The following is a 17,963-nucleotide window of genomic DNA, read 5'->3' on the forward strand; positions in this document are numbered from 1 at the left end:
GGGGCAGAAATGAAAAGATAAAGTAAGCGTAAGGAGCACCGAAGAGGCGCATGTGCACATGATTCCAGAGGCGCATGCGAACGCAAGAGCAGGGAATAACCACGTTTTTAAAGGGGCCAACCCCTAAATCCAGAAATGGGCTTTTGGAGGTAAAAAAAAAAAAAGCAACAATAAACGCAGCACGAATGTGAAAATTAAAAAAATTTAACCTCTGTTTTAATCTACAAAACATCAGTGACTTCGTTTGGCATGGAAATGAAACATATTAAAGCATCACATGAATGGAAAGGAAGCCCAGGCTTCTTCAAATGAGGTAAACTAAAAAATAGTTAAGCTTTCGACTTATCTTCCTGGCTGTCATGAAAAAGTGGGACCTGGACTCTGTTTGAATTTACTGGTCTTAATCTGACATAAAGGAGAAAGCCCCAAGGAAGGCTCAAGACTAGAATTCTCAGCTGTGATCCCAGGCTGTGTACTTCAGTTTCTCCAACAACCTCCGAAGTAAAAGACTGTAGGTTTTATGTGGTCCCATACCACCTAGCCTGCTGCTTTATACATATAATAAGCACACAATATGAGTTTGTAAATTCAGTTGTAAAATGAGCCTGGCTATTTCCGGTCTATTTCCTTCGCAGAGCTGTTATAAAGAGGGAATGAGACTGTTTTTGTGAGAATGCTCTGCCTTCCAAAGGGATTTTGTTATTAGCAGTATGTTTTATTGAAAGCAAGGGCAACTCTAGTTTTCTGCCTCCAAAATAACATGGGTTGGGCAGTTTATTTTGGAAATCCAGTGTGCTGAATTTCATACATGTCCCAACACACACTGTTCACTTACTCATGCTGAGACACGCATATGTGTGTGCTCAATCGTTAAGTCATGTCTGACTCTTTGCAACCCCATGGAATGCAGCCTGCCAGGATCCTCTCTGTCCATGGGATTTTCTAGGCAAGAATACTGGAGTGGGCTGCTATTTCCTCCTCCGAGGGATCTTCCCAATCCAGGGATTAAACTTGCGTCTTCTGCATGGCAGGCGGATTCTTTACCACTGAGCCACCAAGGAAGCCCAAGAGATGCACAGTTGTCACCAAATTCATGCAGCCTAAGACCTAACACCTAACTGTGGTGTTGGAGAAGACTCTTGAGAGTCCCTTGGACTACAAGGAGATCCAACCAGTCCATTCTGAAGGAGATCAGCCCTGGGATTTCTTTGGAAGGAATGATGCTAAAGCTGAAACTCCAGTAGTTTGGCCACCTCATGCGAAGAGTTGACTCATTGGAAAAGACTCTGATGCTGGGAGGGATTGAGGGCAGGAGGAGAAGGGGACAGAGGATGAGATGGCTGGATGGCATCACTGACTCCATGGACATGAGTCTCAGTGAACTCCAGGAGTTGGTGATGGCCAGGGAGGCCTGGTGTGCTGCGATTCATGGGGTCACAAAGAGTCAGACACTGAAGACCTAACAACCAATATCCCAAAGCAACGGCCTGTGATGTGCTAGCCACTGAGAATGTTCACAGAGTCACAGATTTATGGAGCTGGAAGGGATCTAGTTAAAGCCCTTAATGTACAGCTGCAAACACTGAGCCTGTGGAGATAGGCTGCTCTGGGGTCCTCTAACCAGAGCATGATGGAGACTTTCAGCCCCCTGTTCTCTTCTGTTGACATGTACTATGCTCCCTTTTATTCTGTCCTCTAGAAAAAAGATTTTTCCTAGAAAACTTACATCTCTCTTCTTAACATTTGTGCACTTACATATGTTGACATTATAAACATGTGACACATACTACAAGATCATTTCAACTTGGAATTATCCTTTAGAACTTTGGAAGGTGGAATTATTTTCTTGAGCTCTCATTTCTCATTTTCAAACATGTGCTGGTTCTCTTCTAATCCAAAGGCTCCAAAGAAAGATAAATTTAGAAAAGGATTTCAGCTTTTCAAGTACTTCCCTTCATTTAAAAAATTAGAAACATCAAGCCTAACAAACAACAAATTTGTTTTATCTAACTAATCCACGTATGTTTACATAAAGGTATATATCACTTTGAAAAACAGCTTTTGACAAAAAACAGGATACTTCAATGTATTATATACTTGTATATATGTCTATACTTAAACATATTATACTTAAAAGTATTTCCTAGGGGAAGCATGCTTATTATATTTGTCTTTCCATTGCTTCATAAATGAAAATGCATAGCAGGGTTTTAATGGGAGCTTAATGTTCATCTTTTGTATCTCCAGAATCTTATTTAATAGGGAATGATTCATTACACAGAATAACTACAATCACACCCTTAAAAGTCAACCTTAGGGAGATTAAGAGTCCCTATTACAAGTAGATGTCAGAGCAGAATAAAATAAAAAGACATGAAGAAAAACAAAGGCTGTTTGTTTATAATTCTTTGAATCAATCTTAATTTTCAGTTCACTTAGGCAGATTCAATTATATAAAAGGTTGGTTTTCTGAGAGTTAAAATCTACCTGGGAATCAAAATAAAAAGTGTAATTAGGAATGTTTGTCTACAGGTTTTATTATTTTGTGAAGTCAAATACTTCTTTAACTATCTTGGAAATAAAATAGTAGCATTTGTATACATGTATATCTATGGCATTTTCCTCTGGGTTTGCAAAGCAATTTCATTTATTTATTCAAGAAGTATTTAATGAAGGTCTTTCAGAAGCCAGGCCCTCTCTGCTAGGCAGTGTGGTGTGTGGGGAGTTCAATGTTTGTTGGCAAATGAATGAAGGGGTAATACATACCTTCATTTCTTGAGTGCATGCCTCTGACTTGATCACTACTGTCTCTAGTTCTGCTAACTTTTATAGAATGATGAATTAACCTTCAAATTTATGTAGATCTCTGTCCTACATCTTGGAGTCCCCCAAAGGCCATGTTATCTGAGTGGCCTGTGGGCTCCTCCAGGCCCAGTTCTCCCTGTTCATTTGATTTTTCCCTTAAATGCCCAGGTCTAAATATATACATGTATCTAAACTTACTGTATGAACTCAATGCAGTCTGAAAAAGAATCACTTAGTATCAGACTGGCGCTGGGAGTATTGGAGTATAAACTGTGACATTTACTTTTGAAAAATGAAATATCTGAATAGGAAAAGCCTATCAATGGAATTTTTCGTTAAAAAAAAAAAATACCATACCTTGAGAGGTGGGACCCTTGGCTCCTCTCTTGGGGGTGGCTCTTTCTCAGGTGGGCTGCTGGACGAGATGTTCCGTCCAGCAGATGACTGGTCATCGTCTATCCTAGCCCTCTTCTCCTTACAAATCCCGAAGCTGTGATGCTCTGCAGTTTTCCTCTTTGATATTTCAGATTCTCTGCTTTCATTTCTTACCCCATCTGGGGACTTGGAGGGCTCTGACAACTTGGAAGAATGTGAGTTCTCCAGCCGATTCTGTGAGCTCCCCTGCTTATGCATTTTATTTCTAGAGCCTTCTGAAAATGAAGCCTTATCTACCGAGGAGACGTATTGTTTGTCCTGTAGTTTACCTGATGGGACCTCATTTCCCTTACTCTCTATCTCTTCAGAAAAGACGGGTAAGTCCAATGGTGAAGACATCCCTTTCTTTTCTGCTCTTTGCAGGACATTATGATTTTTCACTTTGATCATTTCTGTAGAAGGAAGTTCCGGAATTGAAGTGGGATAGGATTTCTCAGTTTCAACGTGTGATTTACAAGGCTGCTGATTCAGGGTGTTACTGTGTAATTCTTCTGATGAATACGCTTCAGGAGCAATTGAAGAAGAAGCCATTTTGATGGGTTCAGGAGCATCTGATAGAATCTTCTGTGGAGAGGTAACGCCCTCTCCCAAGGGCTTGGCAAGAGCAGAACCTTCGTCTTTCTGCGGGGAGGGTGGTTCTTCGGATACGGAAGTGGACTTTCTTTGTTGATGCACCATTCTTTCATTCATGGAAGAACTGGAAACTGGAGATGTTTCTGAAGGAAGTGGCAAACTGGATATAAAAGTGGTCTCGGGCGTGAGAAGCATGGAAGACACTGAAGAAGTTTCTGACGTCAAAGGTAAATCAGACATGGGTGAAGTTTCTGATGTTAAAGGTAAATTTGATACTGGGGATGCTTCCGATGTCAAAGGTAAATTGGACATCAAAGATGCTTCTGATGTCTCAGGTGAGGTGGATATTGGAGAGATTTCTGACAGCAAAGATGCATGAAGATTTTCATCAGCGGCATTTCTCTGATTATATTTGTCCACATTTTCAGTGCTGGACACCTCAGAACAAAACGTTGTCTCAAGGGAGGTTGGAGTACACGGCTCTTCTGAAGTGCATTGGTTTTCCCCTCCTGGGGATGTCAGACTGGCACAGGCTCCCTCTGGGCTCTCAGAAGAGAAGGACGTCTCAGAGACGCAGGCATTTTCAGAAAGCTGCTCATCGGGCTCACTCTGCAGCTCCATATCCACAGCAATTCCTTCACTTGGAAATCGGCCTTCTAGGGATGATGACCCCGTTTTAATTTCTGGAGTGTTGGTCTCTAGTGCAATTTCTGGCTCCTTATGTTCTGTGTCACTAACATGAGTCATGGATAAAGTGGAAGGAATGAGCGAGTCACAGACTTCCAGCTGATCAATGACAACCGACATCTCTTCCTGGGGAGATTCTGATTTCTCTTCCACGTTAACTTCGATAGGAGGCAAAGTTTCCAAAACATCATTCATCATAACACAAGATTCCACATGATCTTCAGGAGGTGCTAATTGTGGCTCTTCATGAGAGGTGACTGGACTTTCCGACTCCTCAGAAAATTCAGGTATTGTCTTGTGATTCTCATCCTGGCACTCACAGATGCTGGTCTCGACCTCTTCTGCAATTTCCTCCTGAATCACGGATTCTTCAGGGATCAAGATGTCCTCTGATTCTGATTCTGTCATTACATCTTTACCTACATCTACCATTGGACAGAGCGTAGCACAGAATTCAGGCTCTGGAGAAGTTGGGCTTTTCAAGCTTTTTGGCTGTTGTTCTTTCAAGGGAGTCTGTGCAGAAAGACTGGGAAGGCCAGGGGTCCCACAGGAAGAACTACTTTCAGCGCCATCAGTGTTTGGTCCAGATGTGAGCTTTACAGAGTCCTCTCTTGACATGCCCAACCTGAACAGAAATTAGAAATACTAAATTATTGTTCAACCACAAAACATGAAAGGTACAACTTGGATCTCTCACCAAATATAGCATTCATAGAAGTAAATGCATCAAATTAATTTTATTATCACTAAGTAGCATGCTTAGCCTATGTAAACTAGTTTATGATGGCTTAGGTTTTCTACTGCTTTTATGTGCTCAATTGCTCAGTTGTGTTCAACTCTTTGCGACCCCATGGACTGCAGCCCGCCAGGCTCCTCTGCTCCTCTCCTCTTCAAGCAAGAATACTGGAGTGGGTTGTCTTTTCCTTCTCCACAGGATCTTCCTGACCCAGGGATCAAACCTGCATCTCCTGTACTGGCAGGCAATTCTTTACCATTGAGCCACGTGGGAAGACTGCTTTTATAATCATACCTAAAATAAACTCTGCATGCATGCTCACTCAGTCATGTCTGACTCTTTGCAACTCCATGGACTTCAGACTGCCAGGCTCCTCTGTCTGTGGGATTCTCCAGGTAAAAATACTGGAGTGGGTTGCCATTTCCTCCTCTAGGGGATCTTCCTGACCCAGGGACTGAATTCATGTCTCCTATGGCTCCTGCTTTGATAGGCAGATTCTGTACCACTGAGCCATCTGGGAAGCCCCAAAATAAACTTTTGGTTTTAAAAAAAGTATTGATTTTTATTCTATAAGCAAGGAAATATCAACCTTACCAAGTATTAGTAATAAGAAAATTGCATAGTACAAAAGATTAAAAAAATATGGGCTGAAAGGCAAAAGAATATTAAAAAATCTAAACTTTTATACTCAGGAAGTAGAAATATATCCTTATAGTAGAAAATCTCATAGTCCTCAAAAGATGCAACATAACCAAATAATTAAAATAAATGGAAGATGGGTACGTTGTAAAATTCTACAACTGAAATGACTTCCAAAGATTAAGTTCTCTTAACCCAATGTAAAAGATGTCCATCACCTTATTTTAGTATCTAAATGTCTAACCTAAGATATGATGGAAATTTCTTTAAAGAATAATAAATATGGTTGGGGTCATCAAAGTTGATTCCACTAGATTACATCTGTGTGAGACAAGACATTTCAGTTCTTTCATGTAGATCTCTTACAGTAAAAATATTCCATAAAAAGATAGTATAGAATATCAAGAAATAGCCCAGGCCATAAGACAAAGTTCATCAGAATTATGATTGATAATATTGTAAATCACTATTTCCTATCATACTAAGTTACAATGTTAGCATCAGATGGTAGGGAAATATGCTGTTCTAAATGAAGTTAAATTAGAGTGCAGGCAATTACAAGGATGAGCAGGAGAGAGAATATTCCCAGAGGAAGAAACATATTTGAATGAGGAAATAGAGCTGTAACAGGAAAATACCTCAGTGAAATCTTCTTCAACCTTTTACTTAAATCCTCAGAATAAAAAGGAAGTAAGAAAGAATGTGCTTTTGGGGTATTTTTTCATTGCCTTCTTCACTAAATTTCAGAAAGCTGAGAAAGAAAGATAGAGGATACTTCCTTCATAATTAGTCTCTCTTCTTTCAACTTTCCCTACAATGGGTTCAAATTAAACCACAGTTTATATTATGCTAAGAAGGAAAGAATAATATAACTACACAACAGATGAATTTAGAACAGAAAAATCAGCTGGATACAAGGTCTCCTGAGGCCAGATCAAGTAAAGATATCACTGATACTAGATTAGATAGAGAATATACAAAACCTACCCACCAGCAGCCAAATTTCAGCTAGATGAGTCACAAGGATATTATTAAATATATACTATAATTTTGGGTTAGCATATTCATAACATCTACATAAGTAATTAAAACAAATTTAAGACAGTACTGTATCAAAAATCCTAAAGGAAATCAACCCTGAATATTCACTGGAAGGACTGATGCTGAAGCTAAAGCTCCCATACTTTGGCCACCTGATGTGAAGAGCTAACTCACTGGAAAAGAACCTGATGCTAGGAAAAACTGAGGGCAAAAGAAGAAAGGGGTAGCAGAGGATGAGATGGTTGGATGGCATCACTGACTCAATGGACACAAGTTTGAGCAAACTCCAGGAGATGCTGAAGGACAGGGAAGCATGGCGTGCTGCAGTCCACGAGGTCGCAAAGAGTCAGACACGACTTAGCGACTGAACGACAACCCTGGATTAAAGGCAGAGTAAGCCAGTAAGAACCAAAATAAAGGTCACAAAGAGCAGAAAACTAAATCAGACAGATCTTAACATTCTTGGGAGAACTCAGAGCAATGAGAAGGCACATGGTCTCAGTCAACTGAAAATTATCTGATGGGAGGAAAATATCCCTCCTGTATTGAGGGAATATAGGTAATCTCAGAGTAAGAAAATTAGAAGGGCAGTCAATGAAATGTCCAAAATGCACCAGTCATCCAGTATGTAATCAAAGATCAGAAAAGATAAGCAAGAAGTCCAGGGAGGTAATGGGACAGAAACTCTATGGATAAACTATAACAAGGAAAGGGTCAATTAAATCAAAGAACTGTTGTATTCAGAACTCAGTGACACTGCTGGGGAGTCATGTTTATGCACAGCATTGTAGCTATCACCTTCCAGGGCAGGAGCCCCCAAATTTCATGCCAAAAATTGTAGATGTGTGAATTTTTCTGAGAAGGATTTGCAGGATTAAGACACTGAGCAAATTACTTAACCATACTGTGTACACCTGGGGAAATCAGTTTCACTGCCTCTCCGTTTCCTAATCCCCCTTTAAAAAAAAAAAAAAAAGAGTAATAATGGTATCCACCTTATAGGACAGTTGAGAAGATTAAGTGAAACAATATTTGCAAAGCTCTTAGAAACCTATTAGAGCCTGAATATGCTCAGTGATTATCTGCTGACTGAGGAAAAGTCTCTGTGTGGTCTTACATCATGGGCTGTCTGACATAGTGTGTGTGGTACAAAGACAATGCTTGATGAAGACTGAGCTGATAGAAGAACAAGCCCAACACACGATAAAAACTAAGGACAGGTTCTTTGGAGGTGACTGTCTTGCTTATGCTTCTTCCATTACTGACAAGAATGTTCCCAACACTCCCTTTGTCAGAAAAGACAGGAAGGCAGGGTTCTTAATCTTGCTGGACATCAGCGTGATAGAGAAGCATCTAAAAATACAGATTCCAGGGTTCAACTCCTGGAGATCCCCAATCAGTATGCCTAGGGTGTGTGTCCTAAATCGGTATCTAATCTGTTTTTTAATGTAATTAGTTTATTTATGGTTGCACTGGGTCCTTGCTGCTGTGTGCGGGCTACTCTTTGTTATGGGGCCTGGACTTCCTACTGTGGTGGCTTCTCTTGTTGTGGAGACAGGCTCCAGGTGCATGGGCTTCGTTAGTTGTAGCACGTGGACTCAACAGTTGTAGCACAAGGGCTTAGTTGCCCTGCGGCATGTGGAATATTCCCAGCCTAGGGATTGAACCTGTGTCCCTTGCGTTGGCAGGCAGATTCTTAACCACTGGACCACCAGAAAAGTCTTGTATCTAGTTTTGAAAGCTGCAATGAGGACTGTGATGCCAGCAGGCTTGAGTAATAGTGCTAGTAATAATATAAGAAGGCTGATAACTAGCCTGCCACAATTTTAATTTTTGAGAAAGGAGATTACAGCCTTTTAGTTTTGCTTAAATATGTATATGCATCTGAGGTCTCAGGGCAGCAACTGAAAAGGAGCCTTCCTCCTCTTGAGGATGGCTACTTAGGACAATTCACCAGGGATGAGACACACTCATGTGAGACTCCCTCTGACATTTTTCCTCATTTACAGGGGAGTTTTGTGAAATTAGATCAAACGGTACAAGCTGTATCGCCTACAATCACCTTAGTGTCTTCTATACAAAACACCACTTTCAAGCATCAGTTATGTTTGTGAGAATTAAAGCACAGATTCTTCTACCTAAGATGATTTAAAGTGAGTAAAAGTCGCTCAGTCAGTCATGTCCGACTCTTTGTGACCCCATGGACTGTATATGCAGTCCATGGAATTCTCCAGGTCAGAATACTGGAGTGTGTTGCCATTCCCTTCTCCAGGGGATCTTCCCAACCCAGATCTCCCGCATTGCAGGTGGGATTCTTTACCAGCTGAGCCGTGAGGGAAGCCCAAGATGATCTAAAGTTACTGTCAACTGTCAGCTCTTAAATCCCTCTTTTTTTCTTACAAATCTGATTATCTGTGAGACTCCAATTCTGCTCAAGGAGAATGTGTCCCTGTTAACTGGGAGGCAAAGGAGAGAGTGCTTTCAATTTAGTTCAGTCACTACCACGCTTATCTACATCTGGTATTATCTTTTAAAACACACACAAATCAAAATAATAAATCAAAAAGTCGTTATACCCTCCTACACTGTTGATGAGAATGTAAATTGGTTTAGCTACTATGGAAAACAGCATGAAGAGTCCTCAAAAAAATAAAAATACCGTTGTCATATAAGGCAATAATCCCACTCCTGGGCAAAGATTCAGACAAAACTATAATTCAGAAAGATACATGCACCCCAATGTTCACAGCAGCACTGCTGAAAATAGCCAAGATGTGAAAACAACCTGAATGTCCACTGACAGATGAGCAGATAAAGAAGATGTGGCGCATAAACACAATGGAATACTGCTGCTGCTGCTAAGTCGCTTCAGTCGTGTCCGACTCTGTGCGACCCCATAGACGGCAGCCCACCAGGCTCCTCCGTCCACGGGATTTTCCAGACAAGAGAACTGGAGTGGGGTGCCACTGCCTTCTCTGCAATGGAATTCTACTCGGTCATAAAACCTAATGGAATAATATCATTTGCAGCAACATGGATGGACCTAGAAATTACCACCCTAAAAGTTAAGTTGGAGAAGGCAACGGCACCCCACTCCAGTACTCTTGCCTGGAAAATCCCAGGACGGGGGAGCCTGGTGGGCTGCCGTCTATGGGGTCGCACAGAGTCGGACACGACTGAAGCGACTTAGCAGCAAAAGTTAAGTCAGACGTTTACAGTATGTCATCACTTATATGTGGAATCTAAAATATGACACAAATGAACTTGTCTACAAAAGAGACACAGACACAGATAACAGACTTGTGGCTGCCAAGGGGTAGGAGAGAGATGGACTGGGATTTGACATTAGCAGATGCAAAGCATTATATACAGGATGGATATAACAAGGTCTTACTGTATCACATGGTGGTGGTTTAGTTGCTAAGTGTGTACAACCCTTGAGATTCCATGGACTGTAGCCCGCCAGGCTCCTCTGTCCATGGGATTCTCCAGGCAAGAATACTGGAGTGGGTTGCCATTTCCTTCTCCAGGGGATCTTCCCAACCCAGGGATCGAACTTCGGTTTCCTACATGCAAGTAGTCTCCTGGCTTGCAGGTGGATTCTTTACTGACTGAGTCACCAGGGAAGTCCATATATCACATGGATGGAGCTATATTCAACACCCTATGATAATCCATAATGGAAAAGAATATAAAAAAGAATGTATAATATATATTTCTTATACATACATACACTGAATCACCCTTGTAGAGCAGAAATTATTACAACACTGCAAATCAACTATCCTTGAGTAAAATAAAGTTTTTTTTTTTTTTAAAGTGGTTATAGAGAAAGAGGAAAATGGACAGAGCAATAGATAGTACTTCAGGCTTTCCTTAAAATAAGGACTAAACAAATGTATACTCAGAGTCAACATTTTTGGAAAAATGTGAGAAATAAATATGTGTCTAAGGCTGCTTATCTCTAATGATTCATTAATGAAAATACTTAGACTAAAAAAATAGCAGATTTTTACTAAAATCCAGTTAAGAAAGACAAAATTGACTTCTCTGGAATTCATGTGCTATTTTCAGTCCAAAATGAATTTTCATGGACAAGTTATAAACCATTGAAAATGCATTTAAAAAAAATTTAAGTGCTGATGTGTCACTATAATTTTACCTGCAATTTCTTACACTGAGGGACTATTGCCTTTTATCACAGGTTTATTAAGTTTTACGGCACATGAGTGTGCTGTGTGAACAAAGAGAATTACATTTTCATTTCCTTCTAAGAGAAATGACAAAAAAAAAAATGCTCTAGTACTTACTTTTCTCCATAAAACCTTTCAAAGAATTTTTCTTTCCAAGGTTCTGTTTTCTTTTCCTTCTCAATTTCTTGCCTTATCCGCAATTGCATTTCTGGAGTAAACTCTCCTAGAAAGAAAATGCTTAGATATTGAGGAAAAGCTGTCATATCTTTTGCCAATTAATAAAGAGAATATGTAACTAATTTGAGTAAAGGTTTATAAATACTGAAAAGTAACAGGTTGAGTGCTAATGATATTTCTACGGCTTCTCCTTTTATGAACATCACTCCGTCACTTAGTCGCAGACAGACTTGAAAGCTTTAGTAAATGTACTGTGTACTAGAGGCGGTAAATGAAACTGTGTATATTCAGTGTCCTTGATGAAACCAGTCTGGTGAACCCAAAAGCACACCATTGAGTATAATAATACAAGGTGGAACGCCCTATAGAAGCCATAAGTAAGAATATTCATAAATGTAGGGAAAGTACTTAACTCTGCCTAAATGGATTAAGAAAGACCATCTACAGAAACTGAGTCTTAAGTTAGCCTTTGAAAGATGACCACGCTTTCATAAAGTCATTAGCTCACAACGCACAGAGATATGAATATATATATTTATGTTCTTTTAAGAGGCCAATTGTGAGTAAAATACAGGATGAAATGGAATAGGAAAGATAGGCTGCGGTCAATTAACCAATACATGTTTTAAAGAGAGCCCTGAATGTTTTTCTGTAAGAGACTGAGGGAGGTCCTGGCGGTGTTCGGGGAGGGAGAAAAAGGGCCAAATAAGCAACTTAGAAACTGGCAGGCAGGCTACTAGGTAGCACAGACGAGAGAAGGAGAGTACAGTCAGGGCAACATCTTGAGAACGTTGAAGAACATGCAGATTCAAAAACACAAGTTCCTAACCAGATGGACCTGGGGAGAAGGGAGAGGATCAAAGATATCATTACGGTTTCTGAGTTAAGAGCTGTGAGAAAAGGGATGATCTTAGCAGATAGAAGGCAGAAGAAATGGTAGACATTTAAAAGGAATAGAATTTAATGCTGGCATTTAGGTTTTAAGGGGCTTGATGCTAGGAAGATCCTGCAGACTTGTGGAACGGAGCACTGAGCACTGGGAAAGAGTAGCTGAAGACAATTTTGGACGTTTTCAGCTTATGGGCCACAGCTGGAATCCTGGTGCTGAATAAGGCTGCTCAGAGTACATGAAGAGTTATAAAAGCGAAGAACAGGGAACAGAATGGTGGAGGCATCACTATTACCAGCAGGTGAAAGAACAGGAGCTCCTGAAGGAAGCCGAGAGAAGGCTGTCAGAAAGGTACCCGGGGCGCAACCTAAGACATACTATGAATGTCTAGTGGAAATGGCTTCAGCCACTCTGGTGAAAGAAAAAGCACACAGTTGACTATAATAACGTAGAAAACCCTGTAAAAGCCACAATAAAAAATGTAGTAAAAGTACAGAGAGGGAAAGCACTTAATTCTGCCTAAAGCAATTAGGGAAGACCATGCATAGAAGCTGATTCTCAAGTTAGCTTCTGAAAAGTGACCAAGCTTTCATAAAGTAATTAGCTCACAAGAAACAGAGATACGAATATGTACTGCATGGGGTGGAAAACAAGTGAGATACTGGAGAAGCAACATGAAAGGCAGGACAGAGGAAAGGAAACTGGACTTTAAAATCAGAAAGCAATACATATTCTCTAGAAAGAACTGTTTCCATTGTGTAAGACTGGGCCACTCCCAGCCGTAACAATGTGCGCGGGGAAGGGAGTAAAAATGTGACACTGGATATTTTCTAGTCTTTCAAGAAGGAAGGATAAGGCAAAGTGTGCCTTCAGGGGAGGACAATATTAAAAGAAGATTCTTCAGAGTCTTAGGCCTTAAGAAAATATATAATATATCAAACATATAATTAAAATGATTATTCCAAAGAATATCTTGCTATATCAAACTGTTATCATGTTCTAGATAATGCTATGCTTTCTTCAAAAATCCTGGACATCAAAATTGCCAAGAATAATAAGAGAATTAATGAAGTCATTTGAAATAGGATGTGAGTTTTAATTCAAGTATACTTCAGTGGGGGAAATGACTTGGGAATCAGAGAAGAGTGCAAATCTCAGAACAGTATGTGTACTCAGATCTGTCAAATAATAATGGAAAATAGAAATTTACCTTCTGCCAGTCGCTGTTTCCAGCCTTGTGCTGCATATGCAAAGAATTCATTATTTAGAGCTGAAGTACTGAGGCGTAAAATTCCATCACTTCCCATCTAGGAAATAAGCCGACAAAAACAAGATTCCATCAAGAATAATTCAAAGCAAAAGTACGCAGGAAAGAAGCGAAAACTGAGGGTACGTGTGAGAGAGAGAGAGAAAATGAGAGACAGAAACAGCAGGGCAGGAGGCAGGGAGGAAAGGAAGGAATTTAACAAAAGATGAATCTCCTAGTAGGAAAACTGCACTGTTTACAGTGACTATTACAATGACTATATAGCAATTTAGGAATAAATTTAGCAATGTATTAGGCATTTCCATTATCAGTGGTGAGTACAACAAATGTATGCGGTTTAATCAAAGAAGTTTTCTATCTTTATCATTTTAATGTGCTTTAAGTGGTACTGAATTAAAAATCAAGATATGCGCACACCTTTAGATTGAGTTTTTTAAAATTAAATTTTCTGAATTTTTTGTGAAAGCTAAAGAAATCTAGTCTGATCACTTGGATTCTTCCACTGTCTGAGGTTTAGACAACAGAAAGTTCTGGAGCATATTAAAACACACCCACACTCTCATACATACCTCTCTCTCTCTTCTTCTCACCTCTCTGGTTGCACACACAAAACAGGTATACAAAGTTTAAAAGCAGTATATGCTATATGCTACTAATGTTTCCCTCAAATATTTTTAAAATTCATGAATAGAAGAGATTCAGAGAAGCATCACCAAACTGGATGCTTTTTTTAACTTTCCAACTATTTACAACATCTTTTCTGGGTATATATTCTGCCTGCTGAGATGGGATAAAAAGAACTAGTGTGTCCTTGGCTGACTTTGTAAGTAGCTGTGGAGTGAAGAGAGAACATATAAAAAGTTAAACAATGCCAAAAATTAGGTGAGTGGGAATTAAAAAGGACAAAAAAAAGTTAGGGAAGATATCTAGGTGGACCTGAGTAGTTGAGAAGAACTTGATGCCAGAGGTGAAATGGGTTAGGGTCTTGGGAGATTAACAGGATTGGGACAGGATGGTTTTATATAAAGCATACAGTACAGAGTGTAGACTGGGTTGTGGACACAGGATGTCACAATCAGCAACTGGACGGTTCATGAAGAGGTGAAGATGTTTTAGTCTGCTACTCAAAGGCTTGGCAAACTGTAGCTCCAGTTATATTTTCAAAGATTTCTTTTTATTCTCACAAACACACTCATATCCTAAGCTCTAAGAAGTCTCTGCCATCTGAAAACACACTCAGATTTCTTATCACCATGTTTTCATTCGTTTTTTTTTTTTTTTTTTTTCTTTTTTTCACTCCATTTTCACCCAAAGAAATGCTGTCCCTCTTTTAAAATTTAACTCAAACCATGACTTCATGAACGTGTCAGCTGAACCATCATTCAGGAGCAAAGGAGAAAACTGAGTCGAAAACTAAATCTTATACTGCTGCTGCTGAGTCGCGTCAGTTGTGTCCGACTCTGTGCGACCCCACAGACGGCAGCCCACCAGGCTCCCCCATCCCTGAGATTCTCCAGGCAAGAACACTGGAGTGGGTTGCCATTTCCTTCTCCAATGCATGAAAGTGAAAAGTGAAAGTGAAGTCGCTCAGTCATGTCTGACCCTCAGCGACCCCATGGACTGCAGCCTTCCAGGTTCCTCCATCCATGGGATTTTCCAGGCAAGAGTACTGGAGTGGGGTGCCATTGCCTTCTCTGAAATCTTATACTACCTACTCTAAATGTAATCTCTTGTTGTCATTCAGTCGTTCAGTCGTGTATGACTCTTTGCAACCCTATGGACTGTAGCACCAGGCTCTTCTGTCCTTCACTGTCTTGGAGTTTGTGCAAATGCATGTCCATGGAGTCAGTGATGCCATCCAAATATCTCATCCTCTGGTACCCCCTTTTCCTCCTGACCTAAATGGAATAATGGTCAAAAAATCCAGAGAAGAGAGGCACTGAACAGATGTGACATAAGCTGAATGCTGCCATCACGACAGCCACAGATTAGAGATCTTGAATTTCCTTACCTAAGATACTGATAACCACACTAAAATATTTAATCCACTTGGAAAATTTACAAGACTGTTCACTCATGGATTCACCATTTCCTCCCAATGATTTCATCTTATTGCATGCGTGCATGTTCAGTTGCTTCAGTCATGTCTGACTCTTGCGAGCCCATGGACTGTAGCCCCCTGGCTCCTTTGTTCATGGAATTCTCCAGGCAAGGATACTGTAGTGGGTTGCCACTTCCTTCTCTAGGAGATCTTCCCGACCCAGGGATCGAACCAGCATCTTCTGTGTCTCTTGCATTGGCAAGTGGGTTCTTTACCACTCACGCCACCTGGGAAGCCCAGATACTTATCAAGTCACTTACATGAACCTGTGTATCTGGCACTCATCTGGGTGCAGGCAATACAGCTGCAATAGAAGGAAAAGCCTCTACCCTCATTTTCGAATACACTCCGCATACAGCAGATGCTTCTGGTCCCTGTATCTCTCCCACCCACCTGGGCTCAGCACAGTTGTGATGTCTGGTGACACTGCCATGCCAGTCCCCACCTCAGCGTCTCACCACAGCCCCAAAACGGGAGTGGATAAACTGGACAATTCTAGGACACCACCTTTTGGGATGCGGTTATGAACTGAAGCAAAGGAGGCCACTTGGTGCTGTGTCCCCAACAGTTAGAACAAGTAGGTGGAAGGCAAGTGCCCGGGAGAAAAATGAAGTAGTTTACTGTGAGGTGCATTTATGGAAGGCATGATGAACAAAGGTAGATTTTCTACATTTGAGCACACACATGTGCTGAACAATTTGGAGTCCATGCACAATGCCTGTTATATTGCAGGTACTCAACAAATGTTTATTACACTCTCCTTGCTTTGTGTAAGTGAAAGATGTAACACTGAACTCCAGTAGCTGACATGCAGGATTTTAATTTAGTATATTTTGCCAGGCCAGGGGACATGATGAGTTATTAATTGACATTTCAGCATAATTTTAAGACACAAAGAAATACCAGACCCAGATTAGCTCTGACAAGAGTCTCAAGATTTCAGCACATGAAAATGCACGATAGTGTGAAATGACCACATTCAAGAATATGGAAGCTAGCCCTGGAGGAAACTGTTTTTCTTTTAAAACAGAAAAATAATATTAATGGCCAGGCTTCCAGCCTGTATGAGACAGCACAATTAAACATGAAGGCTGAATTCGACTTAGGAAATACGTGCCAATAAAACTTTTGAAATACACAATTAATTTTATGGCCTTTAAGAAATACTGTCCAAAAGACATGGCATTTAAATGAGCTGGAACAATAAACATTTCTGAGAGGTTTACTTATTTATCACTGAGCTATAAATTCTTGTTTTTTTCTGATTACCCACAATAGAAACATTCATTCTATGTAACTCAATGAAAAATCTAAAGAAGTTGTTGATAAGTTATGTTTTGTTTTTAATTAGAAGGAGAAAAACTGTGTGTGCTCATTGCTATGGAGAAAAATAAGTGTGAGGAAGAAAATCTTATTTGTGGAGAGATCCTTTCACAAAGATTTAAGTCTTGATTGGTGAGTACATCACTTGCCTTTGGGGTTGATTACATTAACATACATTTTATGGGATGTCTATCAGTGGAATGCAAAGGATTAAAAAGATGTTGCTACTTACAAGCCATCCAATGTTTGATGTTCAATTAATATTGTTCTATATGAGAATATATCTTGGGTTAATAATAATGCTTTGCACATCTAATAGATTATTTATCCCTTTTTCTAATTTGGGATTTCCTGCAAGTGGTTTGGGCTTCCCAGGTGGTGCTGGTGGTAAAGACCCCGCCTGCCAGTGCAGGAGACGCGAGAGATGAAGGTTTGATCCCTGGGTCGGGAAGATCCCCTGGAGGAGGGCACTGTAACCCACTGCAGTATTCTTGCCTGCAGAATCCCATGGACGGAGGCACCTGGAGGGCTACAGTCCACAGGGTGGCAAAGAGCTGGACATGACTGAAGCGACTTAGCACGCAAGTGATTTGGCATGGATGGCAGGTGGGCTGCCTAGATGAATAGTGAGAAATGTGCTGCAGAGTCAGAAAGTGGCTAAATCCTAACGCGGCATCTAGACAGACCAAGCAGTTTGGAATTTATTCTACAGGTAGTGGGGAGGGAGCCATTCGAAACAAAGTCAAAACAAAATGAAAACATTCATGCTGAGTGTGTGCGGGGAAGCAGACTGTCAATCTGTTGATGTAGATGGTGTGTCCAGGATGGGCCTCTCTGCTCGTTGCTGATCAAGGACACCGGAGCCGACACTTGAATGAGTGAAGGAGAAGCCACCAGCATTGGGGGAGGGTGTGCTCAGTGGATGGATGTACTTGCAGCGGCCCTCAGGTGGGGCTTGCGAGGAGGCCCTAAGAGCTGGAGAGACCTTAATAGTGGGAGGAACAGGGGTTCAAAACCCAGAATCATACTGGGCCTGGCAGCCCAATGAAAAGACTGGCTTGTTCCTCCTGAGTGAGCTGGGGAGGCTCTGGGGGGTT

At 40.7% G+C, this 17,963-nt stretch overlaps 1 protein-coding gene across 1 annotated transcript in view; it reads right to left on the reverse strand.

The window, feature by feature from the left end:
- ASXL3 (additional sex combs like transcriptional regulator 3) overlaps positions 1-17,963 on the reverse strand; it is a 163,359-nt gene that overhangs the window by 5,510 nt on the left and 139,886 nt on the right. Inside the window, exons 9-11 of the mRNA XM_010849786.1 lie at positions 13,386-13,482; positions 11,227-11,332; positions 3,163-5,125 (exon numbers count right to left, since the gene is read on the reverse strand). Coding sequence (XP_010848088.1) covers positions 3,163-5,125; positions 11,227-11,332; positions 13,386-13,482 — 2,166 coding nt within the window. The remainder of the gene's footprint in view (positions 1-3,162; positions 5,126-11,226; positions 11,333-13,385; positions 13,483-17,963) is intronic.

This window comes from Bison bison, unplaced genomic scaffold, assembly GCF_000754665.1.
Source record: "Bison bison bison isolate TAMUID 2011002044 unplaced genomic scaffold, Bison_UMD1.0 scf7180017864286, whole genome shotgun sequence".
Lineage (NCBI taxonomy): Eukaryota > Metazoa > Chordata > Mammalia > Artiodactyla > Bovidae > Bison > Bison bison.